This window comes from Micrasema longulum, unplaced genomic scaffold (assembly GCF_059751315.1).
Source record: "Micrasema longulum isolate JH-2025_06_02 unplaced genomic scaffold, ASM5975131v1 h1tg000533l, whole genome shotgun sequence".
Lineage (NCBI taxonomy): Eukaryota > Metazoa > Arthropoda > Insecta > Trichoptera > Brachycentridae > Micrasema > Micrasema longulum.
In genome coordinates, this window is record NW_028277729.1 from 77,532 (window position 1) to 95,721 (window position 18,190).

At 32.6% G+C, this 18,190-nt stretch overlaps 1 protein-coding gene across 1 annotated transcript; it reads left to right on the plus strand.

Moving 5' to 3' along the window:
* Positions 1 to 231: 231 nt before the first annotated feature.
* Girdin (protein girdin) lies at positions 232 to 14,307 on the plus strand. Its single transcript, XM_088227734.1, has 7 exons — positions 232 to 483; positions 860 to 1,276; positions 3,720 to 4,024; positions 8,150 to 8,320; positions 10,792 to 11,008; positions 11,092 to 12,984; positions 13,121 to 14,307. The coding sequence occupies exons 1-7, from the start codon at positions 427 to 429 to the stop codon at positions 14,171 to 14,173; spliced, it is 4,113 nt and encodes a 1,370-aa protein (XP_088083860.1). The 5' UTR covers positions 232 to 426; the 3' UTR covers positions 14,174 to 14,307.
* The last annotated feature ends 3,883 nt before the right edge of the window (positions 14,308 to 18,190 follow it).

Below are 18,190 nucleotides of genomic sequence, written 5' to 3' on the forward strand. Positions count from 1 at the left end.
AGCAGGTAGGAATAGGATATGGAAGGAAGTTTTGAAAAATATACGTATATGTATTAAAATAATATTAAATACTTATTTACTAGTAATATTTTTATATTTCGTAATAATTCGACTTGAAATCAACATGAGATCACTTTACCTACTACTATTAGCTCCCGATGAAAAATATTAATTTCTAATCGTTACAAGTTGCCCCGTTTTTACCGTGCAACTTTTTTGTATACGGTAAACATTCACTGTTATTTTAGTACTGCCACACTTTCGTCTTTATTACTTTTTGTTGTTGCGGTTTCTTTCAGTTCGCAGATGTTGTCCGTAAATTTGTGTGATTTAGTTTTCGAGTATGGTTGATAGTGGCGACGGAAGAACAGTTGCGTAGTTTTAAGTTTTCTAAATAAGATAAATGTGATATCTACTATTTCAATTATGGCTGCTTCGGGTGCTGACATCGAAGAGTTCTTGGGTGGGCCTCTGGTGTCATGGGTAAGTTTAATTCTGCACCTATATTAGTAACAAACAGTGTAACTGACTACAAGCCGTCATGGGTGGATGCTTCCAAGTATGTTTAGCAGCAAAATTTACCATCGACCTGTGGTTTATAGTTACTTGTTAACTCGTTCGTTCTGAGTGACATTTTTATCAGCAGGTGTTCGCGCATTAGTTATTTGTTTTGCAAGCGATCTTACGTATCATTACATTTCCCAATCATTTTCCATATTGTTTATTTACTCAACTTTGCAGTCGTGTTGATATTTTAACGAAAGTAAACATTGAACGTTTTACCATAGTCTGTTATTACAAACTTAAATCTGGCGGAAAAAAAATTGAATATATTTGTAAAATAATAACCCTTTTTTAGCTCGCCTCTTGTCTCCCACAACCGGAACGCTTATCAGACTATTCTTCATTATGGAATGGACATCTGTTCAACGAAGTCGTACTTCAGATAGATCCGGAACCTCCTCACCAAATCGCCAGTCTCGAAGGACTAGAAGGCCGGTCGTTGATCGTGGGAAGAGTGAAGAACTTCGATTGTATAGTGAAAAATATTAAAGCGTTGTTCGAGGAAGAGCTCGGCCAAACGTTGTTGATCATTCCCGAATGCATAAGTCTCGGGAAGACCCCGGAAACAAAAGAAGGACTGGAAAATATGAAACTCTTGATTCTGCTGCTCTTAGGGGCCGCTGTTCAGTGTCCGAATAAAGAGATATTTATTACTCGGATTAAAGAGCTCGATGTCGTAATACAGCACGGGATTGTGGAATGCATCAAACAGGTTTGTTATACTGAGTTCCTTCCTTATAACATTTTTCCCAGACTCATCATTTCCTATTTCGCCGGTCACCTGACAGTGTAATTTAACACTGCTAAGATATGCAAATGTATCAATGCTGGCTTCACGCATGAGCTGCCATGATTCATCGTTTCAGCTACTTGCTAAATGTGAACCTCACCCTTTCTGTTTACCCATTCCTAACAATGAACGGATTTATTAATTTCATTTGTAGCATAAAAACCTTTATTATTGTGTTGACATTGGAATCCGACCCCCGTTCTTTAATTTTACTTTCACTCTTCAAACGATGATTTAAAACTCATAAACTCTCTCACTCTAAGGTCACATATTAAAAATATATTTGTAGCAGTATAAATTATGGTTTATTATAACATAAATCTTTTTTTAATTGTGTTTCATAATTTAGTTTATCGTGTACCTAGAATTATGTCAAGGGAGTCACTAATCCTCTTATGTGCCCTTATAATAATTATGAAGCGGTAGTAATGCGGGCGTTATTATCCCCTAAAAATAATCATATTCAAATAAATATTATTCTCAAATGTTTAGTTTTTTAATCTATACCTTCATTTATTAGTCTTCCATGTCATGAAAACAAAAAATAACATTAAAATACCTCATCAGTTTTTGAGCAATCCTTTGTATTTTAAATAACAAATTTACTAACAATATTTTGAGTTTGTCAAAATTTTTGTAGACAAGGACTGGATTCAACTCCCCGGGGAGCTGTATATATTAACCTATTATTTTAGATAAATTACCTGGTCCATGAAGAAGTATAGAAATTGAAAAAATAACATTTTCAGGCGTTGCCTAGTATGTAGGTGAAATAATTCAATTAGATGAATCTCACCTGCATAAATAAAGGTTTCAGCTCTTTAACTTCACAAACATCAACAGATGGAAGAATTGAAGGAATATAGATGTTCAAATATAGGCAGAATGGTGAATGTTACACAGTGTGTAAAGTGGCCACTTAAACCAGCCATTGACAGGTCATAAGCCCTGTAGATGCCTAGACTTCTATATTACCTTTTCTTAAATGTTCTTCATCTCTGTTGTAATATGTTAACAAATTTACTGTCTACAGTAGTACTTTTATTCATTATTAAAACTAGAACTTTTTTTTTCTATTTGCCTTTGCAAAAAAATATATTAGTATTTCAATATTCAATTATATTATATCTTTACATATTATATATTTTTCGTAAGTAATATATTTAATGTATTTTATACTGAATACATAAATACATTCCATTCAAATGTGCGTTCTTACACAAGCAAAAATTTGGTTCACTGACAGGCACTAACAAATGAACACAAACTTATTTAACATTCAAACACACAGTACCTATATCAAATGTTATGGAAAATACACGCCAAAGAAAATCTACTCCTAAGTCAGCATTTGATTCAGGCAGAGAAAAACTTATTGAAATCCGGCACTGCCCAAACACTAGGTTCGGAGATCGTGCTTTTGCTGTTTGCCGGCCTTCTGCCTGGAACTAATCACCTTCACACTACATCGACAGTCCCAGTCAGTTTAGATCTCAACTGAAATCTTACTCCTTTCGTTTTTCATACCCTCAATTTTTAAATCAGAAAACATAGCATGTAATATTAGCTTGGTTAGTATGTAAGTTTACTTATAAAATTGTAAAGCTCCCTTGAGGTGATTTTTCACAAAATGGCACTATATAAATCAGGCAAATATTATTATTTAGGTATGTTATATATAGCTTAAATATGATTTTTAAATGATTTTATGAATATTGTTTGTACTTGTACATTGATGTAATTATTGTCTTAATAGATATTCTAAATGGCAAAATTTTATTTTGAATTTATATGATACTTAAATATTCTTTTAATTAATTTTTTGTTGAAATTATGGATAAAAAAGCTAATTTAAATAGCTTGTTTTTTTAATGAATAGAATATACTTTCATTATAATTTTCTCATTTTTAGTGACAAAAAAATGTGTTCTAATAATACGAGTGGACGCGTATAAAAAAAAAATAAAATATTAGCACTCATTTTTAACTTTTTAATATCTATTTTCTTCCAGTATCCTTTATTTCAATTAAAAATAAAATGTATGGCACAATGTAAATGTATATATTTACACACAGGCCATGTTTTTTGTGTTAATGTAATAGTTTTTTTTTTATATTTGTAACTTATACGGTATACCTATTGTAAAATGCAAAGAAACCATTATAATAAATAGAAAATATAAAAAATTTGATGAATTTGAGTAAAGAAAATTTAGCCTCAAAAGAGAGTACCCAAATCTCACACCAAAGTACTGAATAACATGAGAAAATCATTGCATTTTTGTTAAACTAAAATTCTAAGTAAAGCAAGTTTATTTTTCTTTGTTTTGAAAACAAAAGAAAATTATCATGTATTTATTTGAAGGTGACTGACAATCAAAGTGTAGTATTGACCCCGGACTCCATGGATTTCTTCCAATCCGCGGCGATGTACAACCACATCCGCAGGCTGGCCAAGGAGCGAGATCATTATCTCAGTCGCTGGGCCAACCTAACAGTCAGCGACAGTCCTTCGGTTGATGAAAGTATCCGACGAACCAATAAACAAAACGCCACCCGCCTAAATTCCAACGTCTACAACACCTCCACACCCAACATTACGGACAGCAATCACCTGGCTGTGGAACTAGCCGATTGGAAGGCCAGGCTGAGGAAGCAGCGTCAGGAACTGTGAGTGTTACTAACTAGTACTATTAATAGTCGCACTCCATCCTTTTCCCATTAAAGCGCTTCATACATTATGCAATAGTTCCCTATTCAGTATGCAAAAGCCGTATCATATTAAAATTATATGCCAAAGTACTGCCAACCTTGAGAATACATTAGTTTCTTTTAATATATTTCAATGCAATATACTCAACTAAAGTATCGACTTGTCATTATTTATTTTTTTAAATACTCTTCTCTCTCACAAATTATGTATGGACAAATTAATTTATGTAAAAAAGATGTTAATAATTTACATATTACAACAGAAATGGAGAATATTTTAGAGAAGGAAATATAACTAACTAACTAACTAACCATCACGCCATTTCTCCGGAGGGGTAGGCAGAGAGGATAGAACGCCACTCCACTCTGTCCTGGCACACTTCCTTTGCTTCCTTCACATTCATACATCTTCTCATGCACGCACGTCGATTATTCCGACTTTTCACATGACCACTTTCAAGAATTTGTTGTACTTGATCATGCCATGTCTTTCTCGGCCTTCCTCGACTTCTACAACCAGACACATTCGCATCATAAATCTTTTTAGCCATTCTTTCATCATTCATTCGCTCCACATGACCGAACCATCGCAAAAGACCTTTCTTAATTTTGTCGATAATGCTTAACTCAGCCTTGCATTCCATATTGCCAAGGAAATATGGAAGCCTATATAAATATTGAAGGCGTTTACAGGACTTTTAACTGTATATTAAATCAACTAGTAGGTAGTAATTAATGTTATTGTTTATTTTGCATAAAAATGTCTGCCTCAAAACAGTTTGTACCTAGTTAGGCAGACTAGACATGATCCAGAGAAATCTATTACCTATGTGTGTATGTAGTAGATAATGAAATTGTCATTTTTGTTAATAAACCATGTTTATTATTATTATTATGACCCGTCATCGGCTGGTTTAAGTGTCCAATTTACACACTCTGTAACATTCTTGCCTCCATTTGAAAACCCGTATTTCTTTAATTTTTCCATCTGTTGATTTTTGTGATGTTAAAAAGCTGAAACCTTTATTAATGTAGGTGAGATTTATCTAACTGAATAATTTCACCATCTAGGCAATGCCTGAAAACATTTTTTAAATATCTTGAACCAGTTAGTTTCATCGACTGTATTTTCAGCTTGTCCAAATAATTGTAGACAAATACTGGATTTCACGCTAGTGCCTAGACTACCATATTTCCTCCTCTAAAATGTTCTCCATTTCTGTTGTAATGTGATAATCTTAATAACTCCCTAGGGGGTGCAATCCAGTCTTTGTCTACAAACATTAGGACAAACTCAAAATATTGTTGATGTAAACAATGTTTTTAATCAGATGTAATAAAATCACTACATCGACTTAGTAAAAACAAACAATCAACATTAGTATACCTGTATTGATAACCCATGAAATATATTACATATACAGAGGTTATAAACTATTTACAAAGATAAAAATACAATTTAAAGTCAAAAATAAAAATAAATGACAAACTAATTAATATACTAGTAACTCAATGAGGAAGTCCAGTGGTTTTTAAATATTTTTTTATATGTTAAAAGACTTAAACTAAGGCTAAAAATTTTTTTTACAATTTTTATGTATCATGTCAGAGGTTCTCTTCCGCTTATTCTCGGTCAGTTCTGCCGATTGCTCCGTTTACGGTAAGCAAACCGGATATCTTTCTCATCTCTCTTATCATTGGTTGATACTTGTGACGTCGTGTCGTGACACCAGTGACGTCGTTCAAAGTAGTTAGTTTTTATTTAAATATTTTTTCATACATTTTCTAGAAACTTTGCCGTTCAATTTAATGCTCTAATTTTTACCGCACGCAAGAAAATATTTTTTGTATCCAATTTCCTGTAGGGCTGAAGTTCCTCATTATTATAAAAAAAAATTAAGAATTGTGGGCTCTTGAAGTTTGATAAAGTTATAGCAAATACATCTAACATAATAATTATAGCAAATTTGCTTTTGAATCTACCAAATAATGCCATATAATTTTCTATTTTGTATTTAAGACCGAGTTGAATAATAGGATGAGTGCCCAGTAGAGTTTTACGTTCATAGTTTCCCATATTTCTCATTCAATGAATGGTTTAGTATGTGAACTAGTCGACTGAGGCCCAAAGAAATGCAGGAAAGAGAGTATTGTTAGCCGCAGACAAGAGCTTACCTTTCCCACCAGCCTATTGTTTTCATAGCCAATTACAATCAAAACACTTTTTGCATACAAAAAGAAAATGATCTGAACTTGATCGCGCCATGTTATTAAAACATCCGATGAATGTTATTTTATTCAGGTTAATGTTGACTTTTAAATATATTGCCGTATAAATATTAAAGGGGTTTTCTATATTTATTAATTCAGTTTGGTAGTTCATTGGTATCTAATTAAAAGTATGTTTTAATATTTATGATTTTTGTATTTTTTATGCAATTTGTTTTTTAATATGCGAATTGCATTATGGTCATGTGGTATTTTTTGGGGATCAGAGGTCTGATGGTCGATCATCACTCTGCATCACTCTTATTTTCTATGACAGTTTTGTTTCTCCTAAGAAATAACTAAAAATATATGAAATTTACATTTACTATCTTAAAAAATGTTAATGTTTCTTTTTTCGTATTGTGTTTTCTAATTCACTGTCTACCTCTATAGAGAAAAAGCATAATGGTTGTACTTGTTAAATTAATGTTTTTAAGTATAAAATGCGAATGATTTATTATCACAACATTAATAAAATAAAACAAACTATATATTTCTGGATTCAAACTTATAAGGAACAATATTTTGAATATGTCCAAATCTTTTTAGACAAGTACTGGATTTAACCCCATGACATGAAATAGTAATTTTAAAGGATTTTTAAACGTCAATAATTCATTGTTTTTTAGACTGCCACCTGAATCGTAAGACTGATCATCTTACCTTCATGTAAAAGATTATCAAAATACGCTACATTTGGATTACAAATGCAGTGCCCTATGCACCACTGGGAGCGGAAAGGGGAATGATGATGATAATTTATTTACACTTATTTTCATTATCTTTTATTCTAAATGGAAACATTTAAAAGTGGCATTTGAAAAAAAAAACAAAGGGTGGCATAGATAAATATCGTATGGTGTTAACTTGTAGCTAGTCAGTATTCGTGGACCTCGTGGTGTAGTGGTCAACGCGTTTGACTACCATGCAAGAGGTCTCAGGTTCGATTCCCGTCATGATTGACATGGAATATTTATTTAAAAAGGTGTTTTTACACTAGAGTATTTCACCCATACTCCTCCCAAAACTCTGTGATATTCCTCAATCCAGTGTAATTGACTTCTTTAGGGTGAAGTTCATAAGGATTATAAAAATGAATGGTGCAAGAACGCAACCTCTACGAACTCTGGTGGTGACCTCAAACCTGTCTATGACAACATCATTAATTCTGATTCGGCTTTTTTTTTTACCAACATTATTAAACATTTTTACTAGTGTGATTTATAGTGAGTTATTTACAACTCGTAAATAACTCACTATTAGAAAATGGAATAGAGTTGGGGTAGAGTGGGATTCGAACCACAGACCTTTGGTCCGTGAGTCCGAGACACTAGCCACAGGACCACAACCCGATTGCACTGCACCTATGGGACCTGAATATTTCAGCATTAAAAGCGGGAAAATGTAAAATTCCGGAATATAAAAACAAGGTTTTACTGTATTTGGTTTAGTAATATGAAGCCATTTTATTGATTGAATCGATGTTCCCTTTGCAAAACTTTATGATAATTATGATATAAAACCTTAGTTATCCATGTAACTAACTTTTATTGTATTTTTAGAACACAACTATAAACAAAGGTGAGGAACATCTTTGAGAAAGATAGGCTTAGAACTTGTCATTAGCTGGTTTAGGTGGCACTTTATACACTGTGTAGTTTCGGGAAAGAAAAATAATTAGTTTTGTAATTCCTGTTGGTAAGAAGAGTTCTCTCTCTCTCTCTCTCTCGTACTGTTATTTCACCTACTTGATTACAATCCTTTATGCATCATCTTTTTGTCAGTATGTAATTTTTTGATAAAATATTTTTTCAGGGAAGAGAAGTCCGAGCAGTTGGCTGAGTCCAAAGAAGAACTGGAGCACACGAAGTTGGCCCTTACCAAACTAAGAAACGAGAGCCAAGTGTGGTGCAGTGAGGCGCGCAAAACTGCCACTTATAGGGATGAAGTGGACGCTCTCAGGGAGAGGGCTGATAGAGCAGACAGGTAAAGATACTTTGGCAATAATCATCACACCCTATAATATACAATGAAATAAACACATTACAAACTTGAAGTCAATGATAATTCAATATGTGGGTCCATTCTCCCTTTCTTCGTTCTCTAATGCTCTCTGGTTTCGTGATCGGACATGACTCTATTTAGAAAAATGATATAATCATTTCCATCATAAATACTATGCAATTTCGATTTATATTATTTATTGACAATTCTTGATGGAATTCCATTGTTATAAGCAATAACTTGTATGAAAATCCTCCGTACACTTCCGCTAATTTATTTGACCGATTAGCGCATGCACCCTCTAACGTGCATCTTCTGACTGGTAAACATATGAAGTTAAAAGCATTTACACAAAACATAATATTATATTATGTACATTTAAAAAAATTAAAAAATGATTCAAAAATGTTTATACGCAAAAGAAAGAAACGATGTTATGAAATAAATGTGTCGGTGGTGTATAGTAATAGATGGTTTTATTCAATAAAATTATTTATTTATTTTATTGTCGTCGGTCAAACTAAGTCCAATTTATTAAAAAAGAAAATAATTAGTTATATTTTTCAGTACGTTTTTCACTATTTCAAAGCTCATAAATAATAACACCGGTGGCCAGTGTCGAAACTCTGGTAAAGTAACGCAGAAATAAGAACTGAGGATATATCGTGGGTTACAACTAGGTAACTTCAAAATCAGCATTTTTGAGTTACCCACTTAAACACATATTTTCCTCCATTAATAGTACAAATAGGTATGTCATGATTTATTAAAATCATATTATGATGACTGGAAAGCGTGACTTGTATATTTGTAGCGTTCATGGAGGAGCATAAAAATATGTTTTTAGTGGGTAACTCGCAAATACTGATTTTGAAGTTACCTAGCTGTAGTAATTACCTTACGATATGTATATCTCTTTCTCACACAAATGTTTGCGTGTGTATCGTAATTTACAATATATTTATTTAGAATTTGGATGGGAATGAATATTTTCTAAGCGGCAGTTTTATAAACAATCTATAAATTTTCCCTCAGCGCCACAAACCTTCAACCATTTGTAACGATAACTGACAATTGTGTGTTTTATCAACCAATTTTTTTGATTGACAGTCACCGGTAAGTATTTCAATCAAAATTCAAATTTTGGTAGTAATTTCTGTTTTTTGTCAATTGTCTATAATATTACTTTTTATCTGTCAAGCCCAAACAATTACAGTACATACTCCAAATCACAATTATGTAAAGTATGAAAATATATAATATTGCCGGTAGGTGAATGGCGTTAGGTATGTTTCTTTTGTTGTTTGTATACCTGAAACTAGGATGTCTAGGTATCTACAGGTCTTACGACCTGTCATTAGCTGGTTTGAGCGATCGCTTTACAAACTGTGTTACATTCACCATTCTGCCGGTATTTTGAAATCCATATTTTCGTGAAGTAAAAGAATCGAGACTTCGAGAATGTGGCTGAGATTCTACCGAATCATTTTTCCTACTAGGAAACATCTAAAATATTTTTTTTCGGTGACAGGTTTTTAAATAAAAAATTTCTGTGACTATATATATATCTATATAGTCACAGATATATATCTATCCCTATTGTAATGTCTATCAACTCCATAGTTAAATAAAGTACTTTTATTAAGATTAGGACATGCTCAAAATTTTGAGAATACTTTATATATGGAAGACCTATTTGAAAAGGAAATACAGAAGTCTAAGTATTTACTTGGCTCATGCCATGTCATTGGCTCAAGTTATTAATTTACACTCTCTTCGCCATTATATGTTTGAACATCCATATTTCTTCAATTCTTCCATCTATTGATTTTTTAAAAGGAAAAGCTCCAATCTTAGCTCAATTAAAAAAATGTATTTAAATAATCAATACGCATTTTCTTCTCGAATGTAAGTATAAATTTTATGGAAACGAAATTTAAAAATTCATTAAGCCTATGAATTAACCATTTTTGTGTATTTAAATTCCATTACTTGTATTGCTAATGGGATGTAATTATTAATTTGTCAATGCTTTTCTAAGAATTGGGGTTTTTTGTAAATTGATTTAGCACATTTTTATTTGGTAAGGTCAGAAAATGTCTAATTGCATAATGGTAATTCCCATTTTAAAAAAAAGTTTCATGGTTTTGGAGTCTCTAGGCTTAAGGATATAATTTAACATTTTATTTACATGAATTGACTTATTTTGCATTTTACAATTATAACTCTTAAAAAATCAACGGTTTCAACTCCATGGGACATGGGTCCATTGTTAAATTGGGACAAAATAATAATAAAAATACCTTACTTACAGTATCTAATTGTTTTTTCTCATTATAAATTTGTTTTTCATACAGATCCTTATTTTAAAAAGATTCCTATCCCACAAAATCTTTTAGTATAAATAATAAAAAAATGTATACATTTTTTTTTTTTACTTTCTTTGCATACAGACTGGAAATGGAAATACAAAAGTACCGAGAAAAGCTGGTAGACATGGAGTTCTACAAGGCCAGGGAAACAGAGCTGCGTGAGGACAATCGGGTCCTGTTGGAGACTAGAGAAATGCTGGAGGAACAACTCCTACAGGCGCGGCGTCGGGCTGACAAGGGCATGGACCTACAGCACGAGATCATGAAGATGAAGCAGAGAGAAAATGATGTCGCACTTGTGAGTTCAGCTCTTCCTGTATGTTATATGTTGCAATAGGTCGTTGACTTTACCTTGTTTGACCAATTTAATTTAAATTACAGGAAAGGGATATGAATCAACAGAAGATCCAGGAACTCGTAGAGGAAAATACTCATTTGCAGTACATCATTAAAACAACATTAAACACTTCAAATATTAGTAATCAAAATCAGGAGGAAGAGTTTGATTCAAGTTTCCAGGGCTCTGAATCTGGGGATAATAGTCTCTCCGAACAGTTAACTAGCAATGCTCAAGCCAGAGCTTTGAAATTGGAGCTTGAAAATAAAAGGTTGATGTCAACTATAGAAAGTTTAAAGGAGCAATCCTTCCATGAATCGAGTGACAAGTTTCTGGATTTGGAAAAAGAAAAGAAAAAGCTCGGCCTTAAATGTGAACAGCTCCAAGAAAACTGCAATCGACTCAATCTCCAAAATGGAGAACTAGAAAATATTTTCAAAAATGCTTTGGAAGAAAACAGGAAGCTTCAGGATACTATTGATAGCCAGAAAAATAACATCGATAGATTAAACATAGATAAGGATTCCGATAGAAACAAAATTCAAGAATTAGATAAACACATAGAATCGGTCACTAATGATAAACAAAAAATTAGAATGCTCTGTGACTCCATACAAAGAAGAGCCGAAGATCTGGAAAGATCCGTTGAAGCCAAAACTAAGGAAATTGAAATTTTGAAACCAGAAGCCGAGAAATCTCAAGTCCTAGAAACTAAAGTAACGGATTTTCAAAATAAAATTACACATTTAGAAAAAGATAATAATTCAATGACTAAAGATATTGTCAAACTTCGGGAAACTGTGGAAAATAAAGATATCGCACTGGATACATTCAGTCTAGATAAGGAGGCAGCTTGTAAGGAAATCAAATTGTTGCAAAAGACAATGGATACTATGAAAACCCAAGTTGTAAAAATCCAAGAAGTGGAAAAGAAATCTCAGGAACTTCTTTCGCAAAGGATGATGGACATGGAAACTATTCAAGCTTTGCAAAAGGATCTTGTAGAGCAAAAAGTTCACTCTGAAAAGGTTAAAACGTGTGTTGAAAAACTCGGACTAAACACAAATGATATAGTCCGCAGTGAAGTAGTTTTAGAAGACATCATAGAAATTATCTTGAAAAATGTTGATATTCAAAATGTTATAGACGATGTTAGTGGTAAACTTAATAAAGATCCATTGAGTAGATCCGGCCATTGTGTTTGTCAGAATAATGTATGCGACAGTAATAAGTTACAGCAAAGTGATGTGAAATCTAACATCCATTCTCAATATGAACAAATATCTTCCGAACTCTCTAACTTGCAAACTTCATACCAACTATGCCAAGAAGAAAATGCTAAACTTCAAGTACTTACGTCGACTCTGAGTTCCCAAAACACTTCTCTGTCCTCGCAACAAATAACTCTCCAGCTGGCCAATAGTCAACTTGCAGCTGAAAAGGAAGACTTAGTTAAACAACTCGAATCTATAAAAACATTGTACGAAAGCTTACTCAAAGATCAAGATTCGTTACAATCTCTTCACGAACAGTTGAATTCCGAATACGAATCTCTTATCAAGGAGAGAGAAGTCCTCAAATCGTCAGTTAAAGACTTCAAACTTGAAAACAGAGAACTCAAGGAAGAAAATACAACTCTTCAAAAGAAAATGAAAGATCAGACTGAAGAAGTGGACTCTTTGAAAATAGAATCCAGAAACTTGACAAATCTTAGGAAGGAACATTCTAAGCTGAAGGAAGATTTTAGGAATCTTTTCTCCGCCAACGAAAGGATGAAGAATGAGTTCAGACATCTTCAAGAAGAATATAGAAACATTAGAACTGAAGCGAGTCAACTAAAGCTGAGGAATACTGAAATGTCCGGTGAATTGAGTACTAGAACAGATGTAACCAATGGATTGGAGTTGGAGCTAAATAAAATCACTCAACGGTGTGAGGTAAACATTATTTTAACACATTTATTTCAATTTGTATAAAAACATATCGAAGCAATCACTCGTTTAAAAAAAAATCATCTTGTTAATTTTTTAATGAAGTTATAACTTTATATATAGTTATATGCTTATTTTTCAGATGCTAATGCATATGAATGTTACCTTGGATGCCGATCGTCGATCTCTAATGGACCATGTATCTTGTCTTCTTACCCAATACCATGAACTTCTAGCACATTCTAGGGAAGACAAACAACATTACCACCAGGAAGAGAAAATGTTTGCTGACAAGTTAAACAACTTGTGCCGCCAAAAAGAAAAACTCGAAGAAAAAATTATGGAGCATTACAGAAAGTTGGACAACTGTACTCCGAAGAAGAAAAGCTTCGGATCTAATTTAGTAAAGAGAGTCCGCAAAGCCGGGTCCGATTTAATCAACAAAGTTCCAAGTCGTCACGGGCGCCGCTCGTGGAGTGTGGATGAGAGTTCTAAACTAAGCCAATCTCAGCCTACGCTCCAAGGGTCGGAATCCGGAGAATCTGATCCCGGAAATTCCGAAGAGGCTTCCGCTAATTCTGACGCACTTAGCATTTCCAAAGCCGCCAATGATCATGTCAACACCGTGACTGCGGCACCGTCAGTATCCAGTTTAGAATTACCGAGACAGAGTTCCGACAGTTTTGCTAGAAAATTATCCCACAGTTCGTTTCACGGATCCCTCGGAGGCGGGGATGACGCTCTCATCAGAGCCTCCCTGAGAAGGAAGCAGCAGAACCATAAATTCAACAGCACTCTACTTAGTGGACACAGAAATAGCTTCCAAGGCTTCGAGTCTCCAGAATCTTCTCACACTAATGTCACAGCCGCATTGTGTCGCGCCGGCTCTCGGAGAGCTGTGTACTTAGCAGAGGACAATCCTCAAGCCAGCATATCCACCCCTATGGATGCAGAACCGGAACCGAAAAAGGATTCGCCAGAGAAACCGCAAACTTCCAAGACATTCCTCGTCTACAACCGGATTTCCACTGTTATCGGAGATGGAGCAGGGCAGACCCTACAGACGCAGGAAGTTAAAAATGTTGACAATAAAATTACCACCCAACTCGAAATAAACGCGAAGCAGGAAGAACCTAAAAGCGTTAAACCTAATTCAAAAGAAACAGCCATTTGGTACGAGTATGGGTGCGTATGAATCTTGGCTAAATTAAATTTTGGTCTTGCAATTATTAATTAATAAGTAAATTATGACTTAAGATTTGTACTTAATTAGATCGAATTAGCTGTTGGGTGATTTAATTTGTGCCTTTATGCATTATTGGAGGTAAAAACGCGTGATATTCTAGATTTAGAATGTCAAATTATTTTGACTTGTATTTAAAGTAATAATTATATTAGATTAGTGCTATTTCCTGAATTCTCGTAGTAGGTGCACATTAAATTTAAGATCCTTTTGAATAAGAATATGAGCAATGGAAGTTCGGAATGTTCCACTTTCGGTGCGGAGATACGTTGCCACAGTTATTATATCGTGTACAAATATCGTGTAATATAAATAAGCACTACAGGGAAAATAGTATTTATTGTCCAAACTATTGAAATTATTTTCTACTATGTAAACAGAGATTGTATTTCTGAATCCGTGTTCAAATTATTTATTTAATATTATTGTAACTGAATATTATAATTTTTATTTTTTTAAATAACAACCGACATTTATTCCTTATTAATGAATATTTCTAGCAATCTATATTATAACAATGGCGCTTTATTTCCATACTAAGACTTCCTTCTCTTGCCACTTGAAACTTAAAAGTTACCCGCTCGAACGCTTCCTCAACTTTTCTTATCCCTCAAAATCTTGCCATTGATTTCTTAAGACCTGTCTAATTTAATCTTGTACAACGGAAAATTTCTCTATTAATTTATTTTCTTTATTTTTTCAAAGGCAAATACCCTTTGTGTGACAACCAAATGTTTAAGCTAAGAACTAGCCCAGTAATATTGTTAGGTTTAGTAGAGGATACATCAGTGATAAGTGCTTTTGCATTAGTACCATATTTTGCTATTTATGTTTTAAAATTTTATACCAGTGACATCAGTAATTTAGTGTTGTCATTAAGAAGAGAGCATTTCTATAATACATACATAATAATTTTAGTATAGCATAAGATAAATGTTTTGCCTTATTAGAAGATGTGATCAATTTATATCAATTCTTCCGCTTTTTTCATCACATAAGACTTAATATATTATTACGTATATTATGATATTTTTTATAGGTCATTACATATCTTCTATGTAATTGTACTATTTTTTTTCTTAAGACGATGTCCCCTCTTACCTATGACAAAATACGCATTAGCAGCTTTTAATCTCATACTTGATACAGTAATATTTCCAATAATTATGCTTTATTCAATAATAACTCCACTACTTACGATTAGCTGTAATAGTACTTATTATATTTTAGAATATAACCCCACCCAATAAATTTATAGTGGTAAAATAATGATTGTGTTCAAATAAACCATATACTGCAACTTAAATCATAATAGATTGACATTTACTGAATTGATCTTCTAATCACATGACATAATATAGATAGATATTTTATACATTTGATTTATCCTGAAAGATACAAATTTTTCTTGATGGAAACAAAACCGTAGATTATTAAAAAACGCTTACAATTTTACAGACTTTTATAGATGTATCGAAACTTAAAATATAAAATACCATTCCAATAACAAATACTAGAAACCATGCATTTTAACAGGGTCAATTAGATAGGCTTTGTTGTATTATTTAAACTTTTGAATGTTTTATACAAATAAGTGTTGTTTTAAAGTAAAATTATATAACATAAGGATTCGTCTTTCCAAAATTCCAATTTTCATCAGCAAAAATAAAATTGTTTCTCGATCAACGCGGGATCTAGTGCCTCATCTTTTACTGTAAAAGTATGGGAATACACACGTTTGTGAAGGATTATGAGCACATTATTCTCCCCTTCCTTGTAAGAAAGTGTCCAGTTCTTTGTGCCAACTGAACTTTACTAGTTAGGTAGGCGCAGTATGGATCTTGATTTTTTGAAGTTGGTTTGTTTTATTCAAAATGTAAAAATCATTTAGTATACATATAAAAAAACAATTTTATGACTAATAAAATGTTATCCACAAAAATTTATTTCAGAAGAGAATATATATATATAAGTCTATAGGTCTATCAATCCTATGACTGACTAACTGGTTTGTGATCATTTTATCCACTTGTGACATTCACCATTCTGCCTTTGTTTAACTATTTTCCATTTTTCCAGTTTTGTGAACTTAAAAGAGCTTAAGTAGGTGAGATTTAAAAGTTATTCCCATAAAAAATCTGAATATCAAACATTTAACACCGTTCACTGTTTTTCTTTTATTAAATAACTTTTTTTCATTTCAAATGTTTTTGCTCAGAAACATTTGCATGTTACAAAAAATCGTTTTAATTTTAATATGGTAAACATAATTTATTAGTTTCTCTGAAAATTTCAAGCCTGATAAAATTGTAAGTACTCTTTTTTTTTAACTGGGCTATTTTACAGGAAACAGATATTTCATAAAAGTATGCATTTTATAATTATATTTTTTAAATGTTATTTTTCACAAAAACCTTTTCATTCATATACAAACAACTCGAAAGATTTATATTGTATAAACCAGTTAGTTTTGGTTGCATAGTTAAGATACGTTTATATTTAACTACTCGTTTTTGTAAAATCAATTTTGAATTCTTTTTGTACTTAGTAATGCACAATATGTATTTGATCTTTTGGATATTTTGAGCATTCATTAAACTGATAAAACTATCAATATTTCAATATTATTTATTATTGTTAATGCCTTTGTTTACATCACTGTAGAAACTGTTTCCATGATAATGAGTATTTTCCTTCACTTTGTCGTGTTTGAAATTCATATTGTAACCTATAATTTTAAGTCATTTATATTTGTCCCAATGGTACAGTGATCCTTATTAACCCTAAAACTGTTGACTGTAATAATCAATATTGGAGTAAACAAAGTCATTTTTAATTAGCAATATTCTTAATACATATTTTTGTTTGCAATTAATACCTTCATTTAACTTGGTTTCTAGATTATAGGAAATTCCTTGTAACTTTATTGAGATTAACACTTATCTTATTTTTATTGTTCCTAAATTTGTACTTATGAAATTTGTCAATAAAAGTTTAATATTCATTTTTGCATAACAATTATTGGAAATACAATCTTATGAAAAAAAAAATTGTTGTGGCTTGATTTGAAATTTTTATTTAAAAAAATAATAAATTACATAAGTGCGTAGGTTTTTACGGTCACTGTTATCAATATGTATGTTTTTTTGGGTAATCCCGTATAAGTTGGATTCGTTCCGACGTTTCTGCTACCATTGCAGGGGCCTTCTTCAGAGTAAACTGCGTGTTTTGTAGAAAAAATATGTGATTATGTACTAGGAATTAAAAAATAGCAAAGACGACAGGCTGAAATTAAAATCCGTGGTTCCCGGCACTACACACTACAAAAATGCTACAAAGCACACAGTTTACCCTGAAGATGGTTCCTGCAATGGTAGCCGAAACATCAGAACGAATCCAACTTACACAGGATCACCCAAAAAAGATACATATTGAGAAATTACATACTCACATCATTTTGTTTTAAGGAAATTTTTATTTATTACATATTATAGAGGAGTGTAGTTCGCAATCGACCCGGTCTTACTGTCAAGATCGCAAACATTGAACCTTCGGTCATTTAGTTCTCTAAGGAGAAGAGTGCCGACCTAAATGTATCTTTGTATATTTCGCGTCTTTTGTAGCTCTAGTTCATTAATTGGCTATAATTGTCCTTGTGTCCTTACCCTGGATGTTATTAGAAGGTGGGTACCTACTACCTTATATTGGCTCCTTTATTCCTTTGGGTTTCTGTAAATCTGTCATTGCCCACATCTAAGTCGCCCCGGGTGGTGTTGTTAAATAGTTTGAGGAAATGACACTTGAAACTGATTCAACACTAATTATAAAAAGTGAAAGAAATGTTATTTAAACTGAGATGTAAACATTATTGATGCCCACAAATGTAAGTGGTTAGTTTGTTCGCTGAGTTTTTATTAGATAATGTTAATTATAAAAGTAAAAAGCTTGTCCTAAGTAAATTAATCTTGT